Below are 25,606 nucleotides of genomic sequence, written 5' to 3'. Positions count from 1 at the left end.
GGAGGGGAGGATGAAATGGAATAAATATTTTTTTATTTTATTTCCAAAAGGATAAAAAGTAATAGTTGATCAGAACCATACGCATGCAAGATTCTGACATAAATGTACATGTGCTATACAGTACGCTGTACTAACCAGATCCTAAACCTGGTAAGACAGCTTGCTAAAGGCTGCAAAGTCAATTTTGTACTACACATGCTTCATAAAAGATGAATATAAATGCATTAGTTAGACACGGTGAGCTAAATTAGAAGGTCAGGCAGGGCTGGAAGGGCTGAAATATCACACAACCAATGACTGTAATTACTCTTTTTTTTAAGTCTATTAAGTGGTGTTGTTCTATCAAGGCTCAGGGGTATAGGACATGAAGTACAAGATAAAGTAATGTGTATTTATTACTCCCATGGGATCAATTTACTAGATATTTTCAGCTCCATGGAGCAAAATACACAAATGCAGCCTTTGTTACTTTCTTCAAACTGTGGCTTATTTCTTCAAAAGCTCTGCTCGTTGAAGGGACCGTGTTTACCTCTTTGATGTTTTCCTGCCACCATCAGTTCGTTGTTGTTTTAAAAAAATACAAAAATAAAGGCTACAGGAATATGGGAACGCAGGGACCACTCTCACAGGATGCTCAGACAAGTGGTTCGGGCTGCTCAGATGGAATGTGCCATCTAGAAAATCCAACCCCAGTCACGATTTTCACCCCAAGGCAAAGCAGAAATCAGGAATGGCGAAAGGTGCAGCGCTCCTTGTCATCATGTTAGCCCTGATCTGTTAAAAAGTTTTGTCATAGATTCTAAATTACACCATCTGCTCTAATCATTTGCTGAATAAATGCTGACCCACTTATAAAGAAAACTCACTGAAATGTATATGTACGCTGCTGACCTTCGGAAAAGCAAAGGCTCCTTGGCAGCCATTCGTATCCAACTCTGCCCTTCAGCCGGCAACGTGGCTCCGGTTCTCAGCTCACTGTTATTTCAGACTCTTTGCCTGGTCCCACTTATACCTCTATCCCTCTCATACGCACCACCCCATAAGGGTGAAATTTTCAGAGCAGCCTCAGGCATTTTGATTGTCTGTCTCTCAGTAGCTTCGACACTCTCTCCCTAAATATTTTCTATAGGGCATAATGAAAATCAAAAAATTAAATAACTAAAATCAAATCAAATAAGCCACTCAACCAAACTAAATGCCCCAATTGTTAGGAAACGAAAACCCCACTGTTAATGTTTTAATACCTTAACTCTGCTCTCACACGCCTACAAATTTCACACTGCAGCGTAGAAGCTGTCAAGCACATCTGATGCCCTCCTTGCTATACAGATGAACTCCATCAGCTCCTCCTAACATCCGCCCTCCCCCTTCCTGCCTGCTTTTAGTACAAAGAGTTTTCTAACAAGTCCCTTGCTCCACTGGGTGGGAAAAACAAAGATGTGTTTCCTTAGCTCACGTTGACTAACTTGGGTTAAAACAGCATGAAAACAAAGTATCTTGGGTTAGCAGATGGAGATCCATTCCAGAATTTCCATAGGGTCTAGCTGAAGCTGCAGACCTGAGTTGCCTTGTCTCTATTGCTATTTTAACCCCAGCTAGCAAGCCTGGGCCAACCCACCCACGTTTACAGACAACCTTTCTTTGCAATATAAACATTTCCCATGTCACGATGGATAAAAGGGCAAATCTGTAGGATTTCATATGGGAAAAGACAACCGCTTTTGCCAGCCACTGGCTCCTAATACCCACCTGTCTTCTATTAGTGTCCTAATCAGGAGTTAGGATATGTCCTGGGGTCTAATGACTGACCTGAGAGAAGGAGATGCAGGGAAGGTGGAGCCTGGCTTTACATGTGTTGGCTCCTCAGCAGGGAGCTCCTGTGTGCTAGGGAGAGAGGCTTCACTCCCATCTACACGAGGAGAAACCAGAAGGAAAATCCCTTTCATGAGGGATTGGGGTGTCTCCTAGAGAGAACATTTAAGCAGCAGACTGGAAGGGAGAGGACCTCAGATCACAGAAGGGGTTGATGCAATGACTTGCTTCTCAAGCACAGAGTGAACAATCATGCTCTTAATTTAAATACAAGTGATGAGTTGTAAGAGTGGTGAAAATGGCAAATAAATTCTAGGAAATTGCATATAAAGAGGAACTGCTGTTATTAAATCATTTAGGGTGGATGTGTTTCAAATCTAGCTCACAGTTGAAACTGTTTTACAGCTATAGCTGTGGAGTTTTAACCAAATTGCAGAATCACAACTTAGCTGCCAGGGATTTATTTTAAGGATGGTAAGATGCTTATATAAATGAACCTCAACAGGTTCAACGTGTTGCTGTGATGTGGACTTTTTAGTGATTTCCATTGCAGTTATGTATGCAGGAACCAACAGCACGCGGGAATGTGTGTGCCCATATACAAACACATGAGACAAAGGGAAATTGCACATACATGTGCAGGCTCAATTCCCAACCCCACAGACAGGCTTTCTGTAGCCTGCGCTTTCAAGACACTGATACAATTTCTTAACATTAGGATCGGGGTATTTCTTTTCACTTTCACCCAGAGATCTCATTTCCTATGATCTACTTCCTTTCTGTAGTAGAAAGGAAAGACTATATTGCCCAACACACTCTTGGTACCTGATCTCACTCCAGGCATTGGGTGCTAATCCCATCACCTCTGTGCTGCCCATCACTCCTCTTGGTGTGTGCCTGCGCGCATGTGTGTGTGCGTGGACATGCACATCTGCTAGTGACAACTCTAAACTGGCTGTTTTCCCTGATCTCCCCTGTACATGAACAGAAGAGAAATCTAGTCCATAGCTGACTCCGTTGCCCAGCTGCCAACACGAGCTCCCACTCCCTTTTCTCCAGAAATGCTATCTAGTATTTCTACCTTAAACACGACTCTACTTTTCACCTGTCAGTCTAGCTTTTCAAAGACCCTAGTTCCTAGGTGCTCCTGCTCTTCTCCACATGGGAAGGAACTCCCCACTGGAATTCTGCCACTGATGCACTGGGAGAGACAGAAAAATTTTCAAAATTCATCTTTTATTTTTGCATGCTTGTAACAGATGCTTGAAATATTTCAAAAATCCAGCCCGAGCATGGGCACTGAGCACTTTTAAAAATGCCAGTTCTAAACAGTGGAGATCAAACTTATTTTTAAACAATCTCCGTGGTTTTTGAAATGACTATTGACACAGATATGGCCGTTATCTTCCAGCTCCAGGGCTCTGGAGGGTAAAGTATGTGCTCACAGTCCCCTGACGGTCTCAACAATTCTTCTGGACTTCACGGATAAGGCACAGAGCAGAATCCGCTTGCTAGTCCATGGGAAGGACTGCATGCCCTAACGAACAGAAGCATTATAACCATTTCAATTTCTTAAAAGATCTCTAATTCATCAGTAATGTTTCAATGGCATAATGGCCACAAACCCTAGCAGCAATTATAGAAATGTATTTTAGAGATGTATTTTGCTTTCCTTATTTAATGAATAAATACAAGGTTTTTAATGAACGGAAAGTGATGATGCACTGGCAGGACAATGCGGATATAGAGGAAAAAAAATACTGAAAGCTCTGAGCGCTGCTCTCCATGCCACTGCCTTTCATACATTTGCCCTCTCTGCCCGTGGTTCCACTGTGGAAGCCATATGGCTTCCAACTCTCATTTAAGTAGCCACTGAGAATTGTCTATAGTGGAATACTGCCAAAGCCCTTTCTGGTTTAATGACATGGGGAAGAGCGCTGTGCAGTGTTCACCCAGCACAGACACTCGCTGCGTCCTTGATAACGATTCTGGAACCAGCAAGCGATGCTGGGAATTGAACCATCAGTGCCTCAAACGCAGAAGTCGACATGTGCCAACCCCTGCTGCACTCAGCCTCTGTGCATGGCATATTAATGAGTCTTGAACTTGAGGTCCAACCTTCAAGCTTGCGCATAAGGAAATATCCCAGCCCCCAAAATAGGTCCTCTTCGTCCTTTTTCCCCTCTAGCCTTACACAGAGATGCTACTTTCCCCCCTTAATTTGTTCCGTCCTTCAAATAGTAACTTTTTCCTTTTGGCCATCAGATTTACACTGGTCAAGATCATACCCCTACGTGCATAAAAACAACTTCCCTTTATTCAAAGACTTGAAAATTCATCTTGAAAATATACTCGAAACAAACACATTAAGGGTAAATGAGAGGAGCGATCACTCTGTACTAACCCTCTTTCTCATACCCTATCCATAAAAACCTACTACATGTTGGAGTCAGGTTATGACATTAGCTGGAGCCTTGTTCTGCCTGTTTTTATGTTCTGTGACCCTGGATAGCAGGGGCATGTGGTTAGCTGTGTGGGAGCAGTCTCGGTCTTAACGGGAGAAGCTGCTCAGTCACATAGCTACATTCCCGTACCAGCATGAATGATCATTGCTGGGGAGCCCCTTGATGACAGGGGTGTCAGAAAGGGAGCCTGATACCTATGGAAATCTGTGATTACATCTCCACTGCATAACCTGACCTAGAACTTCTCAGTGATATTTTACTTGCAGCCTCTCATTTAGAAACAGAAGCCATGGCCATCTACTCATCCGCTGGAGCATCACGTCCAGGGAAACCTTGCAGCCCTTCTTTTGGCCTTGCAAATGCCAGGTGCATAAAGAACGCTGCTTTGTTATTTTCTAAGAAACAACTCTCTGTGTACATCCTTGGTTGCAGTGGCACAATACAAGTGAAAAAGCCCCTAGAGAGGATGCTCTCTTTCTTTGGAAAGGCTTGCACCTCTGGAGAGAAATGTGATAACTTATGAAAGCTGTTACAAAATCCTACTGCAAATCTGTCCGAAAGTTAGAGAAAGGGACAGCTTGTAGAGGATGAACAGAACCAAAGTAAAACGTAACCCTCCAGGACAGCATGTTTCTCTGGAGGTGAGAAGGACAACACATCTCCAACCCAAAACCACAGCCTAAAGCCTTCCTAAGCAAAGATAACAGATATAACAAGCCTGTTAAAAATCACATACTGAATTTCATTTCTGTCAAGAAATGAAACAAAGTAAGTTATGAACCTCATAAACTCTTCTCACCTTTGAAACATTTCAGAAACATTAACTAATCAATGTCTAGAACTATCCCCAATGAATGCCCACTTCAGGGCTCAGGAAACTACGGAAGAAAGGTCATGAGATTTACGCCACTCATAAAGGCTATACTAAATGTGCACTGTTTTAGGGACCTGGCCTGAGGCGTCAGCTAACACCCAATTTGCTCCATGTGTCAGCTCTGCAAATTCATATGGCTCAGTGCTCAGGCTACTAATACTTGCGCTAGATAAATGCACCCTGTGCTCAAGACCCTTGCAAATACCATGTACCTTTGCATAAGTCAATGATGGTGTTTTTCAATTGCACACTCCTGGCCTACCTGTCTGCACAATTCAGTCACTAACAGCCATGATAACAGACCACACACAACACACGGTAGCAGCTGGTCAATACAGTCACTCCAGCCCACGCACGCTGACTCTCACTGTTTTTGGATCTGTGGCAAAGAGCGATGCTTTTTCAAATTTACCCCTACTTTCTCCAGCATGTCCCAAAACTCACTGCACATTCTTGCCAGAGCTAAAGGCTGTGGAAGTACAGTGTGGCAAGACAGCAAGAACAGACATGAGTGCAGACCCCAGCAGGGTGTTCATAATACCAGACAGAAGGACCTAGAAACCACACAAACTACTCTGGTTCTTCCCAGCTTTTACCTGACAGAAATCAACAAGAAATTTCCAATTAATTTTGTTGGGAATGAACACCAGGACACTTCATTATACATTGCTCTAATTATTTCACAGATCCTGAAATAAAGCAGCATATTATTATTAGTTTAAACTAACACATGGTGCCACAGTAGCAGGCACACATTCACTGAAAACCTGCATGACTTGCTTTTACCAATGGTGAAATTCTCAAAATTATAATGGCAAGCACTACTGCAATACCAAAACAGAGAAACATCATTCTTCTATGAATAAGCTACTCAGGTTCCAAAACACTGGCCAAAACCACATTCTTTGTGAAGTATTTCAGAAGACTGAGAATGGTTTGCTTTTAAGAGAGACAGGAGCAGTTTGAGTCAACTGCGACTCAAGAAGTCACTGAAGTCTCATAAAGCCGACAATGAAAGTTGCTCTATTGGGCTTCCTTGGTCAATGCCTGGGTCTCAGCTGATTGGGGTTGGGTACCAACCCCAGACTTCTACGTTTACAAAGAGACTCTCATTATCAGGTTAAAATTCAAAAGGGCTTACTTTCAGACAAAAACATGCAGTAGCCAGCTTTGCCATATTTAATAAAACAATAAACTTTGTGCTGACCTTTGGCAAGCGTTCGGGGTCACCAGGGTGCCGGGGGATAACCTTCTGTAACCTTTGGAAACCATAGTCAATGGTGGGTTCGTTCAGAGCTGAAACAACAAACAACATCATGATGTGACAAACACATAGCAAGCAGGCTCAGTTGTACTGCAACAACGGGCAAAGCGCTGCGAGACCAGGGAAGGATCACAGCAAAATCTCCTTTAACTGAAGCTGACTGTGAAGCTGTGGTTCAAACACTGTTTGAGGTTAGTTCCGAGGCTTTGGTTCAAACAGCAACGCAAACCTTCCCACTTGAGTGCCTATGACAAGGTGGCTGAAAAATTTGGTGACTTTGTATATATCTTCCAAATAGGAAGCAATTATTATCTCTGAGAGCTGTGATGAAATTCATTTGATAAATGCTTTGCACCCTGTGTTTCATGTCGGGTTTTTCCCTGTTTTCACGTTATGAGGAAGGTCCTTTGCGACTGGAAGACAAAGGAACTAACCATCAGGGAGTCTCTCTTGCTCCAGATTCTATTACATATTTAATATGCTCCATGTGCAATGATCACATATAATTTTGTCATGAACTCCATGCATTTGTCTTGGCGGAAGCTTTATCCTTTACTCATTGAAAGGAAGTAAATGACATAGTTCCTATTGACTTCAGCAGCCCAGTTCAGGCCCCAAACAGTACTAAGCAAACTGATCCACAAGACTTAATAAATTTAAAAATAATTTATCTATGTTTTTAGTTTGTCTTTCCCTAGTCCTTGTCAAAGAAAATGGAGGAGAGACTTGAGGGAAGTGGAACACTCTAATCTTCATGAAAATGCTGGTCTGTCTGCACTTAATCGAAGCTCTAATTGTGCCCAGCCTTTAAGCACATGCTTATCTGTAAGCACATACTTAAACCCATTTGCTTTCAGCAAAGCAAATTTGAGCATATTATGTTTTTTATATGATTGCCTACAATTAGAGGGGACTGCATTGAATGACCTTCTAGTTATATTTCCAGTCATATGATCACTTTAAAACTCAGACATTAGTGAGACTTCAAAGTGTGCTTAAAATTTCCGAAGTGCCTTGGTGAACCGGAACAAGAGTCAAGCGTTCTTAAGCATCTCTAAACAACAGTGTGTTCTGACTCTCCCATGCCAACAGAGATAATGAAAATTTGCAATTTTCTTGAGTTAACAAAACTCAAAAAAAAAATTTTTCAACATGAAACTTGCTATTTTTAGCCTTTTTGGTGGGAAGAAAATCTAATTTTTTTCATTTTGTGTCATTTCAAAGCTTCCCTTAAACATATTTCAGTCTCAGCTTATTAACCAAAAACTGATTTCTTGCACAAGGTGTGCCTGCTAAATTTTGAATATACCTTGCAACTTAGTTTTTAATGGTTTCATTATGAACTTTATTATGGGGACTAGAATGATGCCATCGGATTCATGTAAACAGGTTTAGCATCAAGCCGCATCTTCCAGCCTCACTGTGTGTAAGCACTCTCCTGTAGCTCAGTGTAGCTCATCCCACGGCAAGCTACACAGCTCTATCAGTCTGATCAAGCACTTGCCATACTTAAAACTTTAAAGTCAAGAAAATATTTTTCATACTCTTCTAACATTAAAGGTTGCCAGCCAGAACCCACATATTTTTATCATGAAAGTAATATCCCGTCCCGGGTTGGTTTTCAACTAATTGATGTTCCATAAACAATCTATCACAAAACAGCACCATTTTTAGAGAAATCATTGCATTTAAATTATTATTTTCAACCTGCATTTCTACAACAGATAGTGCTTCTGGCAACCAAAGGGTCAGATTTTTATACTCTAATGGACCTTCAGTACATCCTGACCCCATAAACAGGTGCAGCAATGCTAGTGAAAATCAAGGTAGAAGGAAGGTGGCATACGGAACTACAGCTCAACCCAGCAGCAGCGAAGTACGAAATCTGCAGCTCACGCCAACTAGCTGGAGCTGCACACAGGCCAAACACAATCTCAGCCTTTCTCTAATTTCAAAAGGGAATCTTCTGAGCATATCCTGAAATGACTGTTAGAGCATTACGATAACATCAGGCAAGAAATCTTCCAGGAGGTACTGTTCCCTGAAGTTTTGATTTCCCAAAAGATCCTGGGGTCCCTCCAGCCTTTTCAACTATTTCATTTATTTCCTGTTATCAGAAATATCTGAATTTAACATTTTATTTATATTCAGATCATCATATGGAAGGGATGAGAATACTGCTCTTCCCCTGCTGGAGGCTTTCTTCTTTTTCAGATGGCTGGCCCTTTGTAAAATTTTTCCTTGCACACACTGGCTGCACACTGTCCACTCTGTTCTGTAGTTTTACAGAAAATTGCACAGTATCTTTGTTTGTAAACCTCCAGTTTCATTACCTTCGAGTCTCCTTATATGTCCTTCTACTGTGGATCCATCTAGTTTAGACTTTTTTCAAATTTTTAATACATTAAATTAATGCTCTTTATATTTATTATCAGAAACAGCTGTACTCTGAGAAAATAAAAAACATTAGAGTTCTAATTTACATTTCTTTTGCAAATATGTTAGAAGATTTTAGCATGGTTTGGTCAAATGTGTTTCTTCTCTAATTCAGTCTAGTTTATGGCCATTTTCCCCTCACATCCCTTGAGAAAGTAGTTACTACATTCTGCAATATTATAAATGAAGGCCAGTTCTGAGATCCCCCAAGAGATAGCAGTCATTTTCTCATATCTTCCCACACATCCAACACATTTGAAATCCACAGAGTATTTCCTGCGAGTATTTTCTAAACTAAATGACCAAAAAAAATGTTAATTTTATGGTCCAATGTCATAAGGCATCAGGCATCCTCTGAGAGATACTGAAAACTTTCTGCTTCAGATAGCTTCAGCTTTACTTCAGTGGAGGGAAAAGGCTGTGCATAGCAGTTTACAGGACTCGGTCCTGAACAGTCATTTCCAAATATCACTCATTGGTCTATAAACATACAAGCTTGCAATCTTAGATAAAATGAACAAAGAAATCTTCAGCTGCCTGAACATCTAACCACAGACTGGACCATGTCGGCCCTCCATTCCTCATCACATTTATAATCTAAGTCAAATATAATTAGTCCTATCTCAAAGAAAAAGTCCCACTTAAATATTTAACCTCAACCCGAGTCAAGGCCAAGCCAGTTCCTGTGTCCGTTGCTGGCCAAACTCCACAAAAACCGGTTCATATTCCGATCTCGTCACGCTGAGGAAAAGCCCGTGTGCGGAGCACCGCTCAGGGCGGGTAAGATGGGAGATCAAAGTTCTGGCCTCACGGAGGGGTTTGCCTCTGCCTCCAGGCTGCGTGAGGCTGGTCTCTTCACCCGATAACACATTTGCTAGTGCTCTAACTTAAAAAAAATGTTCTTTTTGCATAATTGGGAGAAAAGAATCAATAAGAAATGCAAACTCTCTATTTGTGTTCTTGACATCCATACATTAAAAACAAGCTAACACATACTATACTTAAAATGCATTCCCATTATCCTAAATTTTAAAAGTACTATTGAAAGTACTACTAACTTTAAAAAACTGTATTAAATTCAAATAGGTCCCAAGGCTAATGGAAGCAATTTGTATACCAACCCAAACTGACTGGCCCACTTTTCAAAATACAGGTATGATAATCTTGCGGTTTTAAAAGGACATTTAAATTGAAAGACTGTGAATTTAGTACATAATTATACCAATAGAACCCTTTAACTTGTCAACTTGTAAATCTAAAAGGCTATCAATCATTTCTAAAGAGGAAATAAACCTTAAAATTCTTTGATTGACAGTGCTTACTTTTTATGTGGAAAAAAAAAGGAGTAAAGTGGCCAGAAATCCATTTACAAAAGTACATTGTTTTACATAGGTGAGTAAAAAGCCAATAATTACACCTCCAAAAGACATATAAATCAAAGGAAGTACTTTTCCCTCACTTACATATTTTAAGTTGCAGTAAACTTCAGGTAACTTTTATTAAAATACTTTTACAAATACAAAGCTTATTGAAGCCATTAATAGAGTAGCATTTTCATTTAAGTTAATATAATCATTTTTGCAAATACAAGATTTAAGCCATTTTTCTCCTTCCAAACAATAAACTTTTAGCCTGTCTCTTGTGTGAATTAACCAGGTGTACAAAATCTGTCTATCCATCCTAGCGTATGAGTTAAGGCACAATATTTATTATTCTTACCATTTTATGAATTACTTCTTAAACCCTTGAGGAAGAACTTTCTTTCAAATTAGACTCTAACGGAATAAGCCATGAAGCTCTTTATGCAGCCAGTCTAAAGCCATAACTCATAAAATCTAAGGCTTTTAATCAAGAAAATGCACAATGTCTATGGAAATAGGATGCATACATTATATTCATCTTTTCAAAGTCCAACTTATTTTTCAACAGAAATGTTGCTTATGCCTCTGAGAAGGTAACGCCTCTAATGTTTCCACCATAGCTACAATTTCAAATCCTGCACTGAAAATTTTAGATAGCGGTAGATAATCCACTATCTTAAAAAAAAAAAGAAAAAAAAAAAAGAGAGAGAGAGAGAGAGAGAGAGAGAAAGAAAGAGACTTTTAACTAGTCAGTGGAGGGCTTTTTTTAATATTTCACATAATGAATTCCTACTGTGTCAATAAAGCTTTGGTCGTTAATTGAATGACTGTCTGATGTATCTGAGAGAGGAATTTGTTTCTCCGGCCATGCTGCCAACTTACAGCAGAATGATCGACACTTAATATCAGCAATTAAAAGGACCTGTTCAAATATCATATGGAATTCGTAGCTTGGGGTAGCGTAGGAGAACTCTTCACCGAGGAAAACTCATTCAGTGAATGCAGAGAGTAATTGAATTAGACACATTTTAACATTATTATTCAAAGAAAAATAAACACATACTACATAGAAGCATTATGGAAATATTTCAGAACGTAAAACATATCCAGTTAATTTGTTTCCCATGCATTCATGGTTTCATTTATACCTTTTATTTTTCAGCCCTTGTTTCTTTTTCATTCTGCTTGACCCAAAACCAATGAGAAAGCAGCACTTAGACCTATGAACTTTCCATTTACTTCTCCAGTGGATCAGCCAGCAGTAAGGCTGCAAGGAGAGGGAAGGAGCTCTAGGGGCTCAAATAACACAAGAAAAAAGATACCACAAAAGACTGGAGGTTACAAACAAATTGGCCGCAGGTCCAGAGGCCTGACAGTCCCTATCCCAGAAGGGAAATCTGGTCTTGATTGTTTTAAGTGAGATTCATAGGGAAAGGCGGCATGTGGGAATTCATGTCCCACAGTGTTTATTCCTGTGGTACACCGAAGATCCATTAGTTTTCTTGGGAAGGCATAGTGGGTGAGAATTGGGGAAGGTAAAAAAGACCTGAAAAAATATGCTATAATGGCATCAGATCAGGTCCAGCAGGTTGGGACTAAAACAATAGAACGGAAGAAGATGCTTTAAACTCTACTTTTGTCTTTCTACAAATCCATTTTCTCTGAATTTGTCTCTACAACAGAATTATAGACCTAGCAAATTTTCAAGTCCTGATATGCAGGTGCAGAAAGGGACCTCTGGGGTTTTCAGTGGCCTTTAGTTTTTTTCATGGCTGACGAGAGAATTTCACCAAACATAAATAGAAGTTGACTCCACGTCCATAAGCAGAGCTCAGAAACACACGCAAAGTTACACACCTCAACACCTCATACCTGCAGAAGAGTATGAAGAATTCCACACACTGAAGCACAGTCATGGCAATGAAGACCAAGAATGTATTTAAGGTGTTCCACTGTGCCAGTGACTAAACAAGGCATTTGCCAGAGCCTCCAAAGAGAATGAGTATTTTAAATGAAACGAAGGGCAGCCTAGGAAGCAGCAGACTCTGCAATAGGAGTCTTGCAATCTTAACAGCTTCAGAGTATGTTTAGAGCTAAGGAATTCTTTTCTCCCTAACATTTGGCCACCGACTCAGATGCCCACCTCTACAATCAGTTTTGTTCCTTTTTGATCTGTACTCACAGCTGTATATAACACACATAACTCCACAGTGTTGAGAAGCAGCAGGATGGGGTGCAAGTGGCACCAAATGAGAGCAGTTATGTGAAAGTCTAGGGCTTCTGACTCCCCACTCGTTTAACAAGCATGGAGCCTACTAGGAGATGCAAAGCAGGAGCCCCTGTCTCTCGTAGAGGCAAGATACCACCAACGAGCTGCTCCAGGGTGTCTCTGCCTTCTCTGATAGCCTGTGGCTTCTGTCTCCAGGATCTTGTAGATTTCTGCTAGAAGCCCCTGACTCTCACAGAGGTAAAACCTTGACTCTGAGACATAGCTGCTTGGGACAGGACAGACCATATTAATGGCAAGCTCTAGGTGCAAAATTGCCTTGTTATGGCCCTGCAGTACAGCAATACTACCAGCTGATGACATTACAAAGTAACGTCTTGACGTGGCGTGCTGTAAGCAAACCCTATCCAACAGCTCTTGTGCGTAGCGGACTCTTTATGCTTGCTCTACAAAGGGCACAGCAAGAAACAACCACTTCAAAAATCACATCGTCAAATGAAAAAAAAAAAAAAGTCTGTTTTGCAAATCTCCCTGCAAAGACCATCCATCCCTTTGCTAATTAAAAATCATTAATGAAGACATGCAAACATTTGAGCTATTTTTTTGTTGTTGTTGTCGTTGTTGTGAATTTGGCTTGCTTTTTATAAAGTTTCTTTTCCACTGACTTTCCCTGGAGTGTTTATTCCCACAAGCAATGGAAAACGGAAGTGGGTGGGACAGCAAGAGCCTGCACAGAAAGGTTGGAGCTAGAAAAGCTACTCCAGTGCTAACTCAGAATTTCCTTGCTTTTATGACCTCAGTGCTCCCTCATTTAAACATATTCTTGTGCATTTAATTTCCGTTTTTTAAATCATAGTGTGACATGATGTAATTTTCTTAATTGGAAATTGAAAGAGATAGAGATAGTCAAAATGTAATTCTCGTATTTTATTGCAGTGTAATGTCCAAACAAATACCACATGCACGTGCCAAGCAATAAGCAAAACGCAGAGCTGAGTCAAGTGATAAATCTAACACCTGGATTTCTGAGTTTCCCTAGTGACTGCTCTTTACTTGAACTGAAAATGCAATAGGCCAGCATTTGAGGCAGCTCCTCTGTGTTCATCAGTGTTATTACAAACAGCGTGATATTCTCTTTCTGGTAACAATTTTTCTCCAGCAACTAAGGACCGGAGGAGACATACCCTTCCCACCTCGCCCGGTCTCTGCAGCCAGTGGGGGCTCTGAAGATACAAAGAATGCATGTCTTGGGCCCAGATTTTTTTATGAAAGTTAAGGAATGAAATTATTGTATCTGTCTAGCAAGGATCATGCGTTGCTTTCTCAAAGCACATTAACTCTGAATGTTCACTCTTAGCAACCTGCAACCTGGCTTGGAAAAAAAAAAGGTGAACAATTTATGAGCTTCGCTGTTTCTTCTTTTGCCTCCAACTGCGCTGATCTCTTGTCTAATGGGAAAGATTTGGCCTTAAGAGAGTCTGAAATAGAGTCCAGTTTCATGCTTCTGGAATTTAAACATACCAATTTCAGAACAGACTGGTAGGACTCACTGGGGATATATATAGAGAGGGCCAGAAGGAAATTAATGTGTGTTGGTTACTTCGTCTAGTCATCTGGGCTAATTGATGCATCTTTGGCAGTAATTACGAAAAAGGAAAAAACAGCACGTATATGTGAGTATTTTCCTGTTTGTCAGGCACATTCTGGTAACGCACGTGAGCGTGCAGCAAAAAATTGCTGACAGTGGCCAACTCTCAATGGATTACCCCTTTGTTTAAATAAATAAATACATGTGTACACATACACACAAGTAAAAGAATACAAAGCCAAGGTTTAAAAGAAGAGGTGCCCAAGGTTAACCATAAAGTCTATATTTAGGTCTACTTAAAAACACAGAAAAAATAAAGACACAGTATTTTTTTAAACTCTTGGCTCAGAGATAGATGCAGAGACGTACCATATAGACTGTAGGAAATGCTAAAACGTCAGCCATCTTTTTTCTTTCATTTTCTAATACACTTATTTTCAACATTTTCCCCTTTCATAGACTCCTCAAATTCTACGCTGTAGATGCAGATGCCTTTAAAATTTTCACATAGAACTTTATATAACATATATGAAGTTGTTTCTTTTTGCCACCCTTCACAGACTACTTCAAAGTATACAGCTTTGAAAACCATTGTTGTAATATGCCAGCATGCAGAAATATTTTCTTCTTAATATTCCCTTTTTCTCTCTGTCTCTTTTAACCTTGTTTTTTCTGATCCTCTGTGCAGATTACAAAAGGGGAAGAAAAAAAAAAAAAGAGGGATGCATAAATGAAAAACACAGTGTCCTGTCTGAACGCCAAAGCCATTCCTATTATAGAACTTCTTAACCTAAATTTGGCTGTTTCTCAAAATTGTACAATTTCTGTTGTACAAGCGCACTAAGGTCAGAGCAAAAAGAAATCTTTGAGAGAGAAAACTGGAAAACCACCAGCTATCACCTTCAAAAATCTCTGCAAATGAGATTCATGGAGAAGAACAGGTAGACCTGAATCATAAAAACAAAATGAATTGTTCCTTGCCGTAACAAACATTACAGGTGTGATCTTCTTGGAAGAGACTGACCTCCTGTGTGGCTTACTTTAGGCCTTAAACCTTTCTCCATAACTAAGATTAAACCCCTCGAGGAAACAGTAGTTCCCAAACATATTTACTTCTAAACATAGTTTGATTTGTCAACATGAAACAGTGATAGGGCTACTCACTCAAAAGCAAAAGGACCGTTTTTGGCTGTATCCTGGATGATGCAGCAAATTGTTTAAAACGTAAGCAGTTGGGTCTGCTGTTTCTCAGTTTCTAACATTTAAACAGAAATGTATAATTTGGGAGTTGTAAGTGATCTCTGATTTTAGCACCCTTTCTGTCACCTACTTCTATAATTGTTCAGATTTTTTCGCAAACATTTTGACAATAACTGTTATCAAGGGTAAAAAAAAAAATCATACCAGCCTGTCTGATAAACATGTTTCCCTGCCCTCACACCCCAGTGAGCACTGTGACACTATACTTTTATCATCTAGTGTGTGCTCAGAATGAGCTTAGAACAGCAATTGCCAGGAATAGGCAGGCGATAAACTGCATTGATTTAACACATCTTGTTTTCAATCATGCTCGGATTTTCTGAGCACGCATTTTTCCTGTACTCCGGCTTGTAGCTTTTATCTGACGAGCTGATCCCTTTTCACTGGAAAATGAAAAGGTCGCACAATAAGACACGGTTTACTGGAACTTGAGCACGCACCAGGGAAAGTATTTTAGATAAATACTGTCAGACATAGTGGAGCTGAATTTCAACAACACAATTGCTAAACAACAATACTTATTACTCTCCAGAACAAGCCTACAAGCAACTTACAGCTCACAGCAGGGGAGACCTCAGAGTTAGGCTCAATAGTTAAGGCAACCTCATTCAAGCCTGTTTAAAGATGCAGTATTGCTTTTGCCTTGCATGCACAGACTAGCCATACCTCAGGACCAGAATAAATGACTCTTCAATTGCTTTCCAAGGTAATTTGAAAACGACAACAAACCTTAGCAATGCCTTTTTTTTTTTTTTTTTTTTGTAGAAAAGTGATTGAACCTGTGCCTGACCTAATTTAATCAAATGGGGTACTAGGTGGTAGTCAAAGGAAAGTTAACCATATGTGAAAGTAATTTAACTGAAACTAATTAATTAACCAAGGTGGGTTACTGAGGAGGTCAGTAAACAAATAAGGACTAATACAGCACAACTCATCTACCACCAGCCAAGGTACAGTGGGCTCGTAACTGTAATTTTAATTTATTTTTCTCTCCCTCTGAAGTGGGTGCAATGATCCTGACAAATACAGCACTGGAAGCAAAGTATCTCTAGTCATAACTACCAGAAGGGGCAAAGAAAGTGTCCAAGTTATTCTCCACTGTACTGACTATGCCCAAGAAAAGACCTCACCTAGTAAACAGGATACCTGACTTCATTTTCTTCACCAAAATAAGTGCACTAAAACCCAGTTGCCCAGGAGGGCTCGGTTGTGGGTCTGCAGGCCAAGCGGGCTGGCGGTCTCGCTATGTCTCCAGCAATGCTGAGCTGCTCTGAAACTCCAGCCCAATCTCTTCAGCATCAACTCCTCCACCACAGACTGCTTACCCCGCAACGGAGGGTGCAGCCCGACAGGTATTATTCTGAATGCGTCAGCCGTGCTGACGAGCATCATGAAAGTGTCCACAGGGAAAAGCAGCCCTTCCTGCCTTTTCTTTTTATTCCTCTCTTTTCCCAGGTATATTGTCATACACCGCTTTTGCTTACACTTTGCCTGAAAGTGTTTGTTAGTCATTTAGGCCCAGTATAGAGCGATCTTTAATTTATTTTGTCCAAAATCCTCAACCGGTGTAAACCAGAACTGTTGTTTTAATATTTCTGGAACTACACTAATTTTTATTGACAACTTAGCTTATATTTTGGATATACACATCAGATAGCAAAACCTCAGCCTCTAGTCAGATACCTCCATCGTTCTTCTCAGATGTTCTGCTAACAATGCAAGTCTGACAGAGAGACTATGGTAAATATTATTTATGTTTTGAATTATAATTTTATATAGGCCAGTAACAAGCAAAGTGATAGACCTCACAACAAGTATAAACTAAAATGCAACTTTGCATGCATTGCCACTTTAAGTTCAGCCCTATGAGCCTGTCCGCAAAAGAACTCATACAAGCACTGATTTCGCCTTCTCACCTGGCGAGGTTTTTTTTTGCTAGACAAGCTGCAAATCTGTGCTGCATTTTAGGGTTATCTCATGCAACAGGGTATGTCTCCTTCATTAAGTGCTCATAATCCCAGAAACAAAAGTAACTCATTTCTTCCCAGGGTGCCTGTTAACGGAGAAACTCATCTTAATTTAACGCACAGATCAGTTAACCATCTTCAGATTCACAAACCATGAGCACCCCACTGGCGCAGAAGCTCAGCTGGCAGGTCTCCTCCCATCACCAGGCTGGGGAGGAATCGCAACTCGGCACAGGAGGGAAGCGCTGCAGAAGCACCGCCACGGGCTCCCACCCCGGGCCGAGTGGGCCTCCGCACGACTGGCAGTGCTGGATCACCTTGCAACTCAATTACAGCCTAATCAACAACTATTGCGGCTCTGCTCCCAAAACCTAGTTAAGTAGCCTCCAAACGCACCTATAGAGAGAGCACGAAACTGGAGCCTCACAGGCACAAAAGAGAAGGAATAAAAATAACTGCCTGTTTCACTCCCTTTGCACCTTGCCTCTCTCCTGCCATCCCAGTTTAACATCTAGAGTACACTTGTGAATGAACCAGTGAAGAAGAGAATGGAAATTAAAATAGCCCAGGTGCAGCTATTTGCCTATAAAACTACTGCTTCCAAAAACCCTGGGAGAGTTTGGGTGAGGGACCTAACTGAAACTCAGTGGCCAGTTACGAAGCGTTTCTGATGTTTCATTTACAGTGGGAATGCTATTGACCTCTGGTTCTTCAGTGGACACTGCTGAGTTTGGGATACGCCGCCAAAACATCTCTGTTGGCCAGAGGTGGTAACCACATCCATCCAACCCTCCATACTCAGCTATCGACTGGCTGACACAGCTTGGAGATAGCTGAAATTATTTTTGTGCTCAAGAGGGGCTCACCAAAATTAGCCATTTTCCTTTTACTAGGATTTAAAAATATATTTTATATAATATTGCATTCATTTTTTCTAAAATAGAAATATTGTAACTTCCCCACTTCAAGGGAGAGATAGAATAAACAGATTAAAGAGTGCAAGGTGATCAGATAATAGAAGATATAAGATGCCACAGATAACTAGAAATGGTCACACAGGTGATGCAATCATGTATTTGTGCCTGTCTATGTCCTACTTCTCTATGTAACGTTAGCAGCTCATAGGAATGTTCAGGTCCAAATTCGGAAGTTACCAATAAAATACCTTCGGAGTAACCAATAAAATACCTTCGGATTACCTGTCTTCTTCTGAGTAAAACAAATAACCTCCTTCCCTCCAACTCAAAACAAAAACATAACACACTATAATGGATTACATTATTCAGTGAAAACTATTTGTTTCCAGTGTATTTCATGAGAACTGTTGTCATTATAAAAAATTGCCACCAAAATAGGTGTATCATATTAATATGTCTCAAAGTCCAATACCAACACAAACAGTATCATCATCAGGCGATAAAAAACAAAGATGCTGAAAACGTGACATGAAGAAGAGTATTAGAATGTTCAAATCTAATTTAGCAGTTTGCAAATTGCTTGGTCTAAAAGGGGGAATTTAACATTAATCTTGCTGGAAGTGGTATACTTATCAGTAACTGATTTGTACCTTTCCAGACAGTAAGCAATACATATAAATATACTTACGGGTCCATCAGCAGTATGCAAGAATGAGCTTAAACAGACAAACTCACAAAGGCCCTGAGCGAGCAAAGTATTAAGCACCTGGCTGCCAGAGTTAATTAGTCTATGTAGAGCAACACACTGCTGCTGCTGCTGCTGCTCCTGTTTCAAGCCAGGACTAGCTGGGGCATCTCTACATGCTGCTGTCTCGTGCTGCACGTCTGCAACTCCGAGCACAGCTTTCTGCTTCTTGCACCGTGATCCACATGCGTAACAAGCCCATCACCCTGGTATCTGGCCACCTGCTGTAAGAGCATCTCAGCTCACTAAGGAGGACACAAGGCCAAAGAAGGGATTGCTGCACCATCTCCCAGCGTGGCACACTTAAAATAGCAGTTACTTGTCTTTCGGCCTCAAATACATTTAGCCACTGCGCAACAGGTGCAAAGGCTGTCAGAAACAGATGCCACGGAGAGAAGGACTTGCTAAAATGTGTGCTGTTCCATGTCTTGGCCTTTAGAAGAAAAGCACTTGGGTTTTGCTCTGAAAAGACTGTGCTGATGCCAGGCTGTCCTTGTATATCACTGGGCTGGCAGCATGTACAATCACAGTGGCTGGTGACAGCAAGGTGGACATGGACCATGCCTTAGGGTCCTCTCAGGAAAGGAGGTTCCCATCAGTGGAGTTTACTCACTTTGTCGCTATTGATTTTTACATTCGCCGCAGTCTCTTCCCTAACTGAGCAGAAGATATACATTTAGTGGCAAAAGCAATTATCCAAAATGAATCTAAGCTGTAGCCGATTGATTAAAAAATGGACATTGACAATGTACTGTGTCAAATTAAACACTAGTATGCTTGTGTAATTGATATTGTCTCAGAAAATGTGTAGTTTCTCACCTGTACTTTAAAAAGACCTAATAATATTCTCTTAACTCCAGCTACATAAAAATGTTGCATGTATGTGTGCGTGTATGTATGCGGTTGTGCAGCTGAAAATGTGCTATCTGCATCTCAAAATAGACAATTTTTCATATACTGGATATGCCTGTGTACAGATGCTCAGACAGGGGACAACCCTGCCTCTGACTTGAAGCAAGTGGTAGATCACTGGTGCCTCAGAACTGATGTGTCCCAGCTCATGACAGCAAAATCTGGGAAAAACACAGCAATTACATATGTAAATAAGGGTCTTGCAAACTGGTAGATGCTTTTCCCAAACAGCAAAGGAAGATATAGTGTCACTTTTTTCTTCCTTCTTCCCAATTCTGCTTGTTGCACAAAAGTGAATGAGCAAGAAAAACCGGGCAAAAAATTCCAGTAGGATTCTCCTACTCTGTTCAAGACAACCCAGACGTGTCATTGCACTTTGCTCCCTCTCCTTCTGTAATCTGCCCACACCAGCAGTGGGACAGAGAACCCTTCAAAAATTGCTGTTTCATTAGTTTGTTATAACTATAAAATACCGTATGTACTGAAACACATGTGAAAAGGAAACCAAACACATGTGAAAAGGAAACCAAACACATCATTTCCTAGGCCTCTAGAACAAAACTAGGGAAAAAAATTATTTTTCAACATACAAATAGTCAGATATGAAATGATGGGAAAGGGAGAGAAGGGACTAATCCAACTCTGTTTTAAAGCTTCTTACACTGTGAAATACCGTGTAACTCTACAGGCAGATGACTTCTTACTTCAGCTAAGCGTGTATGATGGCCACGGACCCACTGAAGTCTGGTGCAAGTATCAGATGGCAGAATTCAGTTTTGAGAACCTTTGAGAAAGTACGCAAGGTTGACTTTTATTACACTTAACTGCTAAGCATGCAAAGCATTATTTATGATGGGTTAGGATCTTCAATCCCACTAGATTAAAGGATACATTACACAATATGGTCAGAATTCTTTTAAACCATCAAAACCTTGGCATTTCAACCCGATTGTGACCGTGGGGGTCTCTCACTTCCAGGGTATTTCCCCAGCATTTTTGAAAGCAGCAGTGAAGTAACACCCGCTTGCCTTTGCCAGGTATCGACATGGTGTTTTTTGCTTTAGTATCAGAACATTATTTGATATCATACCTTCCCTGTCCTACATTATATCTCGATTTTAGAGACAGAGAACAAACAGTCAGGAAGACTTAGAATTTAGGTACCCTATGCCTCTTTAAAATCCCTGTAGGCACCTAAATGGACTTTTAGGACACTAAATGTAATCCAAGTTCTGATGATAAGTAACAGTCAAAATCATGCAAGAAGGCTGAGACAAAGAAAAGGACCCTCTTCAGCTGGAGGACAAGCTACTCCTTACCAGTACTGCAGGTCTGCAGTTTCTGATAGGTGCTCACTAACAACATCAGCGGATACAGAGATCCTCTTTTCATTCAGATTTAAGCTGATAAAAAATTGGAACTATCACAAGGAACAAAATTCAAAATTCTGCTGCTCTGTGCTGTCATGGATGAATGAAAACAGTTGCCTTGTAGGGCACAATTTTTCAGTGGCAAACTGCAAAAGAAAGAAGCTGTATGAGTCAAATATTGCCTCCCATTCCAAAGCAAAAAAAAGCAAATAAAGTTTTCTAACTTCATCTTAAAACATTAATGATTAAAGATCCACCCAACACTTTTCTATTACCTTCAAATAGGACTTATTCGCTGAGGTTTTAAAAAGTATTATTTCCACCCTTAAATTAAGGCTAGCCATTATCAAATCTTTTGGAGACATGCAACAGCCCAGGAAGATGACATTCAATGATTGACATTAATTTCATAATAAGATAATAGGACCTACAATGGAAAGATCAGTATTTTTGCACCTGCAGTGTACAAAACTCTGGGACTGCAGAAGCTTTGCAAGTCTTTCTCAGTGGGCCAGGAAAAGGAACCAAAAGAAATGCAAGCCTACTATCAGCAGGCTTAAAATCACTGAGCAATTCATTGTTCAAGGGTTCGCATTTCTATCGGAAAATATTTAGGTGTCCACAACCCCAAAAAATGTTGAAAAGGCACTACAATAGGTGGTTTGTTGGCACAAGCTCTCCTCCCGCTGGAAGCTTTGCTACATACATTGAGGCACCAGCCTGTAAGACGGTGGTTATTTTCTGCTGAATGAGGCCCTCGGAGAGGAAATATTTGATTTACTGCAGAGTTCTCATTTCCCTGAATTGCAAATAAAGTGTAATTTGATTAAATGTAAATGAATCCTACAATACTTTTGGTGGCTTGTCTGAAACAATTGATTGTAATGGGCATCCATCATTTGGCTTGATTTTAATTCAGAGACAAAAAAGGCAAAATGAGAAAACTAAAGCCAGTGCCACTAACATTCTAGAGCTGGAGTAGTCGAGATTTCTGGCACTGGATTGTCATTTCTATTGTTCTCAGAGAGTTAGTAATGCAGTACAGGGGACATGCAACAGCTAAAGAAAAAGAATAATGTGAAACACACACATGGAAACAGATCTAGAGGAAAATTAAGCTTTTTAACAATGAACTCCGTTAAATCAACTCAAAGAGCACAATTTGTTAAATTTATCGGAACACTGATATTCCACAATGAATGAGCAAGGAAGATAAATATTGTTCTGTGTCTCTCAGTCAGAATAAAAGGTCTGTTTTTATAGATCACCCAACTGCTTTTTCGTCAAGACCATTTCCGAGTACATAATACAGGTTTCAGCAGTTCTTGTGGTCTGAAATAATAAAAGAGAAGTGAAATTTTTGATAGTGACACAAGCTTGATAAACTTTTGGTGTCACTTTCTTTAAATGTGGAACTACTCCAACCACACAGATAATTATAGATGACCAGATTGTAACTGCTTTATTGCTTCTTTTCCCTCATAAATTTCAATTTTGGAAAGTTAAGTGAAAAATGTGGTTTCAATTTCCTACAAATTGCACACAATTTGGTTTTAACAAGAAAATAGAAAGAGATGGTGCACTCTTTCAGTGAATTATGGAGAGGAGTTTGTTTCTTTGTCTTTCAGCATCGTAAGAATAACAAGGTACAAAATGCAGAAAAGATGACTGTGAAAAAAAGGCAATGGTACAATGTACTAAGAAAAGCATCAAGTAATTCTTTATCTAAATATGCTCTAAGCAGTTTAACAAGGTAACACAATTGCTCTAGCCTTTTTCCGTCTGTTCTACCAGACTAGAGCTTAAAAGAAATCAAGCTGAATACATGTGTCACAGAAAATCTTCTAATAAGTAAATGCTGTGCACATAACCATCTTGCTCTCTCAGAGCATACCAGGGATAGTCAAAGTGCTATGAAAAGTAGCCCTATTCAGACCACACTAAAAAGGCTTAGATAAATACTTACATGAAACTAACAAAACAAAACAAAAAAATCACAGCCAACAGAAGACAGAGCCAATATTTATTTCGCCCAAGAGGTATATGGGCCTCAAATCAGTGTGCAGGTTTACCTACTATACCCATACCTATAATTACAATGCACATATTAGGATCTTAAATCAAATTAAAGGCTATCCAGCATTCCCTCAGCACCCATGGTCCAACAGAGATTTCAGGGGAAAGTGGAAAATGCCCTGAAGTAGGTAGCAGCGGCATCAAGCAAACATAAGAGCGACTTCTGCCAGCGTCGCCAGCACAGGAGTGGGCGCAGCTCCAGATGGACTGGGACACGACCCAAGTCCAGCAGGCCTATGGGTTGGCAAGACTATGCAACGGGGTGGCGCAGACTAAAATACAAGACGGGAAGCCCACTAAAAGTCTGTAGTCAGACAGCCAAGACTACTTGTAAGGACTGTGGATATCACAGTTCTTACAATAATCCCATGAAATTTTGCAGAGCTTGAAAATTAGATCCCTGATTCAACAGAGCATTTAAGTGACCTGAAGAGCTTCCTTGACTTTCACTGGCTAATTCATCGGCTTCTAAGGAAGGACATTCTTGAAATTTGAAGGCTAATAACAGTTAATTGCAACTGATTTTAATTAAAATAATACTGAATATTAACTAGTAATATTCACAAGTATGGCATTTTTATCAATGTTTCCTAAAACTGTTTAAAAGTGTGCAGAATTTCTGGAAAGAACTAGGAAATAAACAAAAGAGACCCATTTCAATGAATTTTAGTGCAAATAAATTTTCATTATGTGAGCATATGTGAAAAAAATCAGACTATATTCCCCTCCCTTAAAGAAACCTAGCATTTTTAACTAGTACTTTGAAAAAAAATTTCCATAATAATTCAAATAACTAAATTCATGTAAACTGGAGGGATAAATGTATTATAGAATTATTGCACAAATTTGAGAAAATAACTGTGACGAATTGCATGTAGCCTTAGATTTTATTACATAAATCCCTAGGAATTTTTTTATAAGAGAACTTCCATTGGCCAATAACCGCGCAAGCCTCTCTTCCTGAAAAACACGTATCTGCGTACTGCTACCAGCAATGAAACTGCTGAACTGCTCTGTTGTCACCCTGCACCATACTCATTTCCTGTGTTAGCCATAATATGCATTTTTTCCTGTCCTATGACTGTAGTCACTAAAAGCAGCAGTAACGCAAGCTTTGCAGTGTCTTAAACAGATGCTGCAGCACAAACACCTTGATCCCTAAGAAAATAATTCCTTCACTGGCTAGAGAAAGGGAAGGTCCTACCTCTTTCCAGAGGCCAGTGTTCAGCAAGAAGAGTGTGCCTTCCGATTGCAGTTGTCCCTTCCTGACTGCAGATGCAAAGAGTTTAAAAGCGGAGGGCTTTCTTCACCCCGTGTGTCCCCGCCGAACCAGAACGCACACTTCAGTCATTTATCATCATGCCATCTCAACCTGCCAGCTTGACAATGATTTTTTCCCCTGAGGTTTATAAACTAGAAATGTTATTTAGGTTACGAAAACAATTGCATGTTTTCTGTTTCCTGAGCCGAAAGTACGCTACGAAATGAATTATGAAACTCTGAGGGTTTCAGCCGTGGCCTATGCCTCAACACCTCCTGGCCCAGGCAAGATGCAGAAGGATGGAGAGAGGAGTCGTGCCGAGGAGGCAGCGCGTGATGGGACGCGGTGAGCGCGGTGACCTGTGCCAGCCTCGCCACGCACGGCTCAGGATTCCCCCGCGCTGCAGGGCTCTTGTGGTTTACGCAAAGCAATGCTCGTCGGCCTCGGAGCTGGCCTTAGACTATTTTCCTCCTTTCATTTTTCCTTCCTTCCCCACGTTCTTCGACGAGGAACGTCTGTTCCACTTTCCCCTCACCCCCTGCAGGGGTTAAAGGGGAGAAAAGGACAAATACTGCAAGCGCAGCGATGCTGAGGATCCAGTGCAAATCATGCAGAGCGATGTTCGCTGAAATTTGCAGGAGGCCTGATCTGTTCAGAACTCACTCGTCTGATATGGTTCATATTTCTCGATAATGATCACGGGGGATGCAGTAGGTTTGTAGGCAAGTATAAAGAAGCCTCCTCATAGAGCTGAATGTGTGTTTGCCTTCAGAAGTGCTGAAACGTTCCCGTGCTATGGGAGTTAACTATTTTTTACCTTGCACAATTTCTTAATTTTTTTCATAGTTAAACCTTCCCTGCCTTCACTGTAAACTTCTTGCTCTTAAATTATTCATGCCAAACAATCGAGTGTTATACCTTTGCAGATGTCAGCAGATAAACAAAAAAGCAATGTTGCGTGATGGAGTTTAACGCTGTGGAAATGTCGGGGTGCTTATTTTAAAATTCCACCGACCTTTGCTGTCCTTTTCCCAGTGCCTGCTGGACGTCATGCTAAGGAAGCGTTCCAGT

At 40.5% G+C, this 25,606-nt stretch overlaps 1 protein-coding gene across 8 annotated transcripts in view; it reads right to left on the bottom strand.

Annotated features, from left to right (window-relative positions):
• Nucleotides 1-25,606, bottom strand: part of EBF1 (EBF transcription factor 1) — a 280,677-nt gene that overhangs the window by 28,255 nt on the left and 226,816 nt on the right. For all 8 annotated transcript variants that reach the window (XM_068959326.1, XM_068959330.1, XM_068959327.1 and 5 more), the window contains exon 11: nt 6,359-6,447. In XM_068959326.1, the coding sequence (XP_068815427.1) occupies nt 6,359-6,447 (89 nt within the window). The remainder of the gene's footprint in view (nt 1-6,358; nt 6,448-25,606) is intronic.

The sequence above is a fragment of the Struthio camelus genome, chromosome 13 (assembly GCF_040807025.1).
Source record: "Struthio camelus isolate bStrCam1 chromosome 13, bStrCam1.hap1, whole genome shotgun sequence".
NCBI classification, from domain to species: Eukaryota; Metazoa; Chordata; class Aves; order Struthioniformes; family Struthionidae; genus Struthio; species Struthio camelus.
This window is presented reverse-complemented; position numbering and strand designations above follow the sequence as displayed.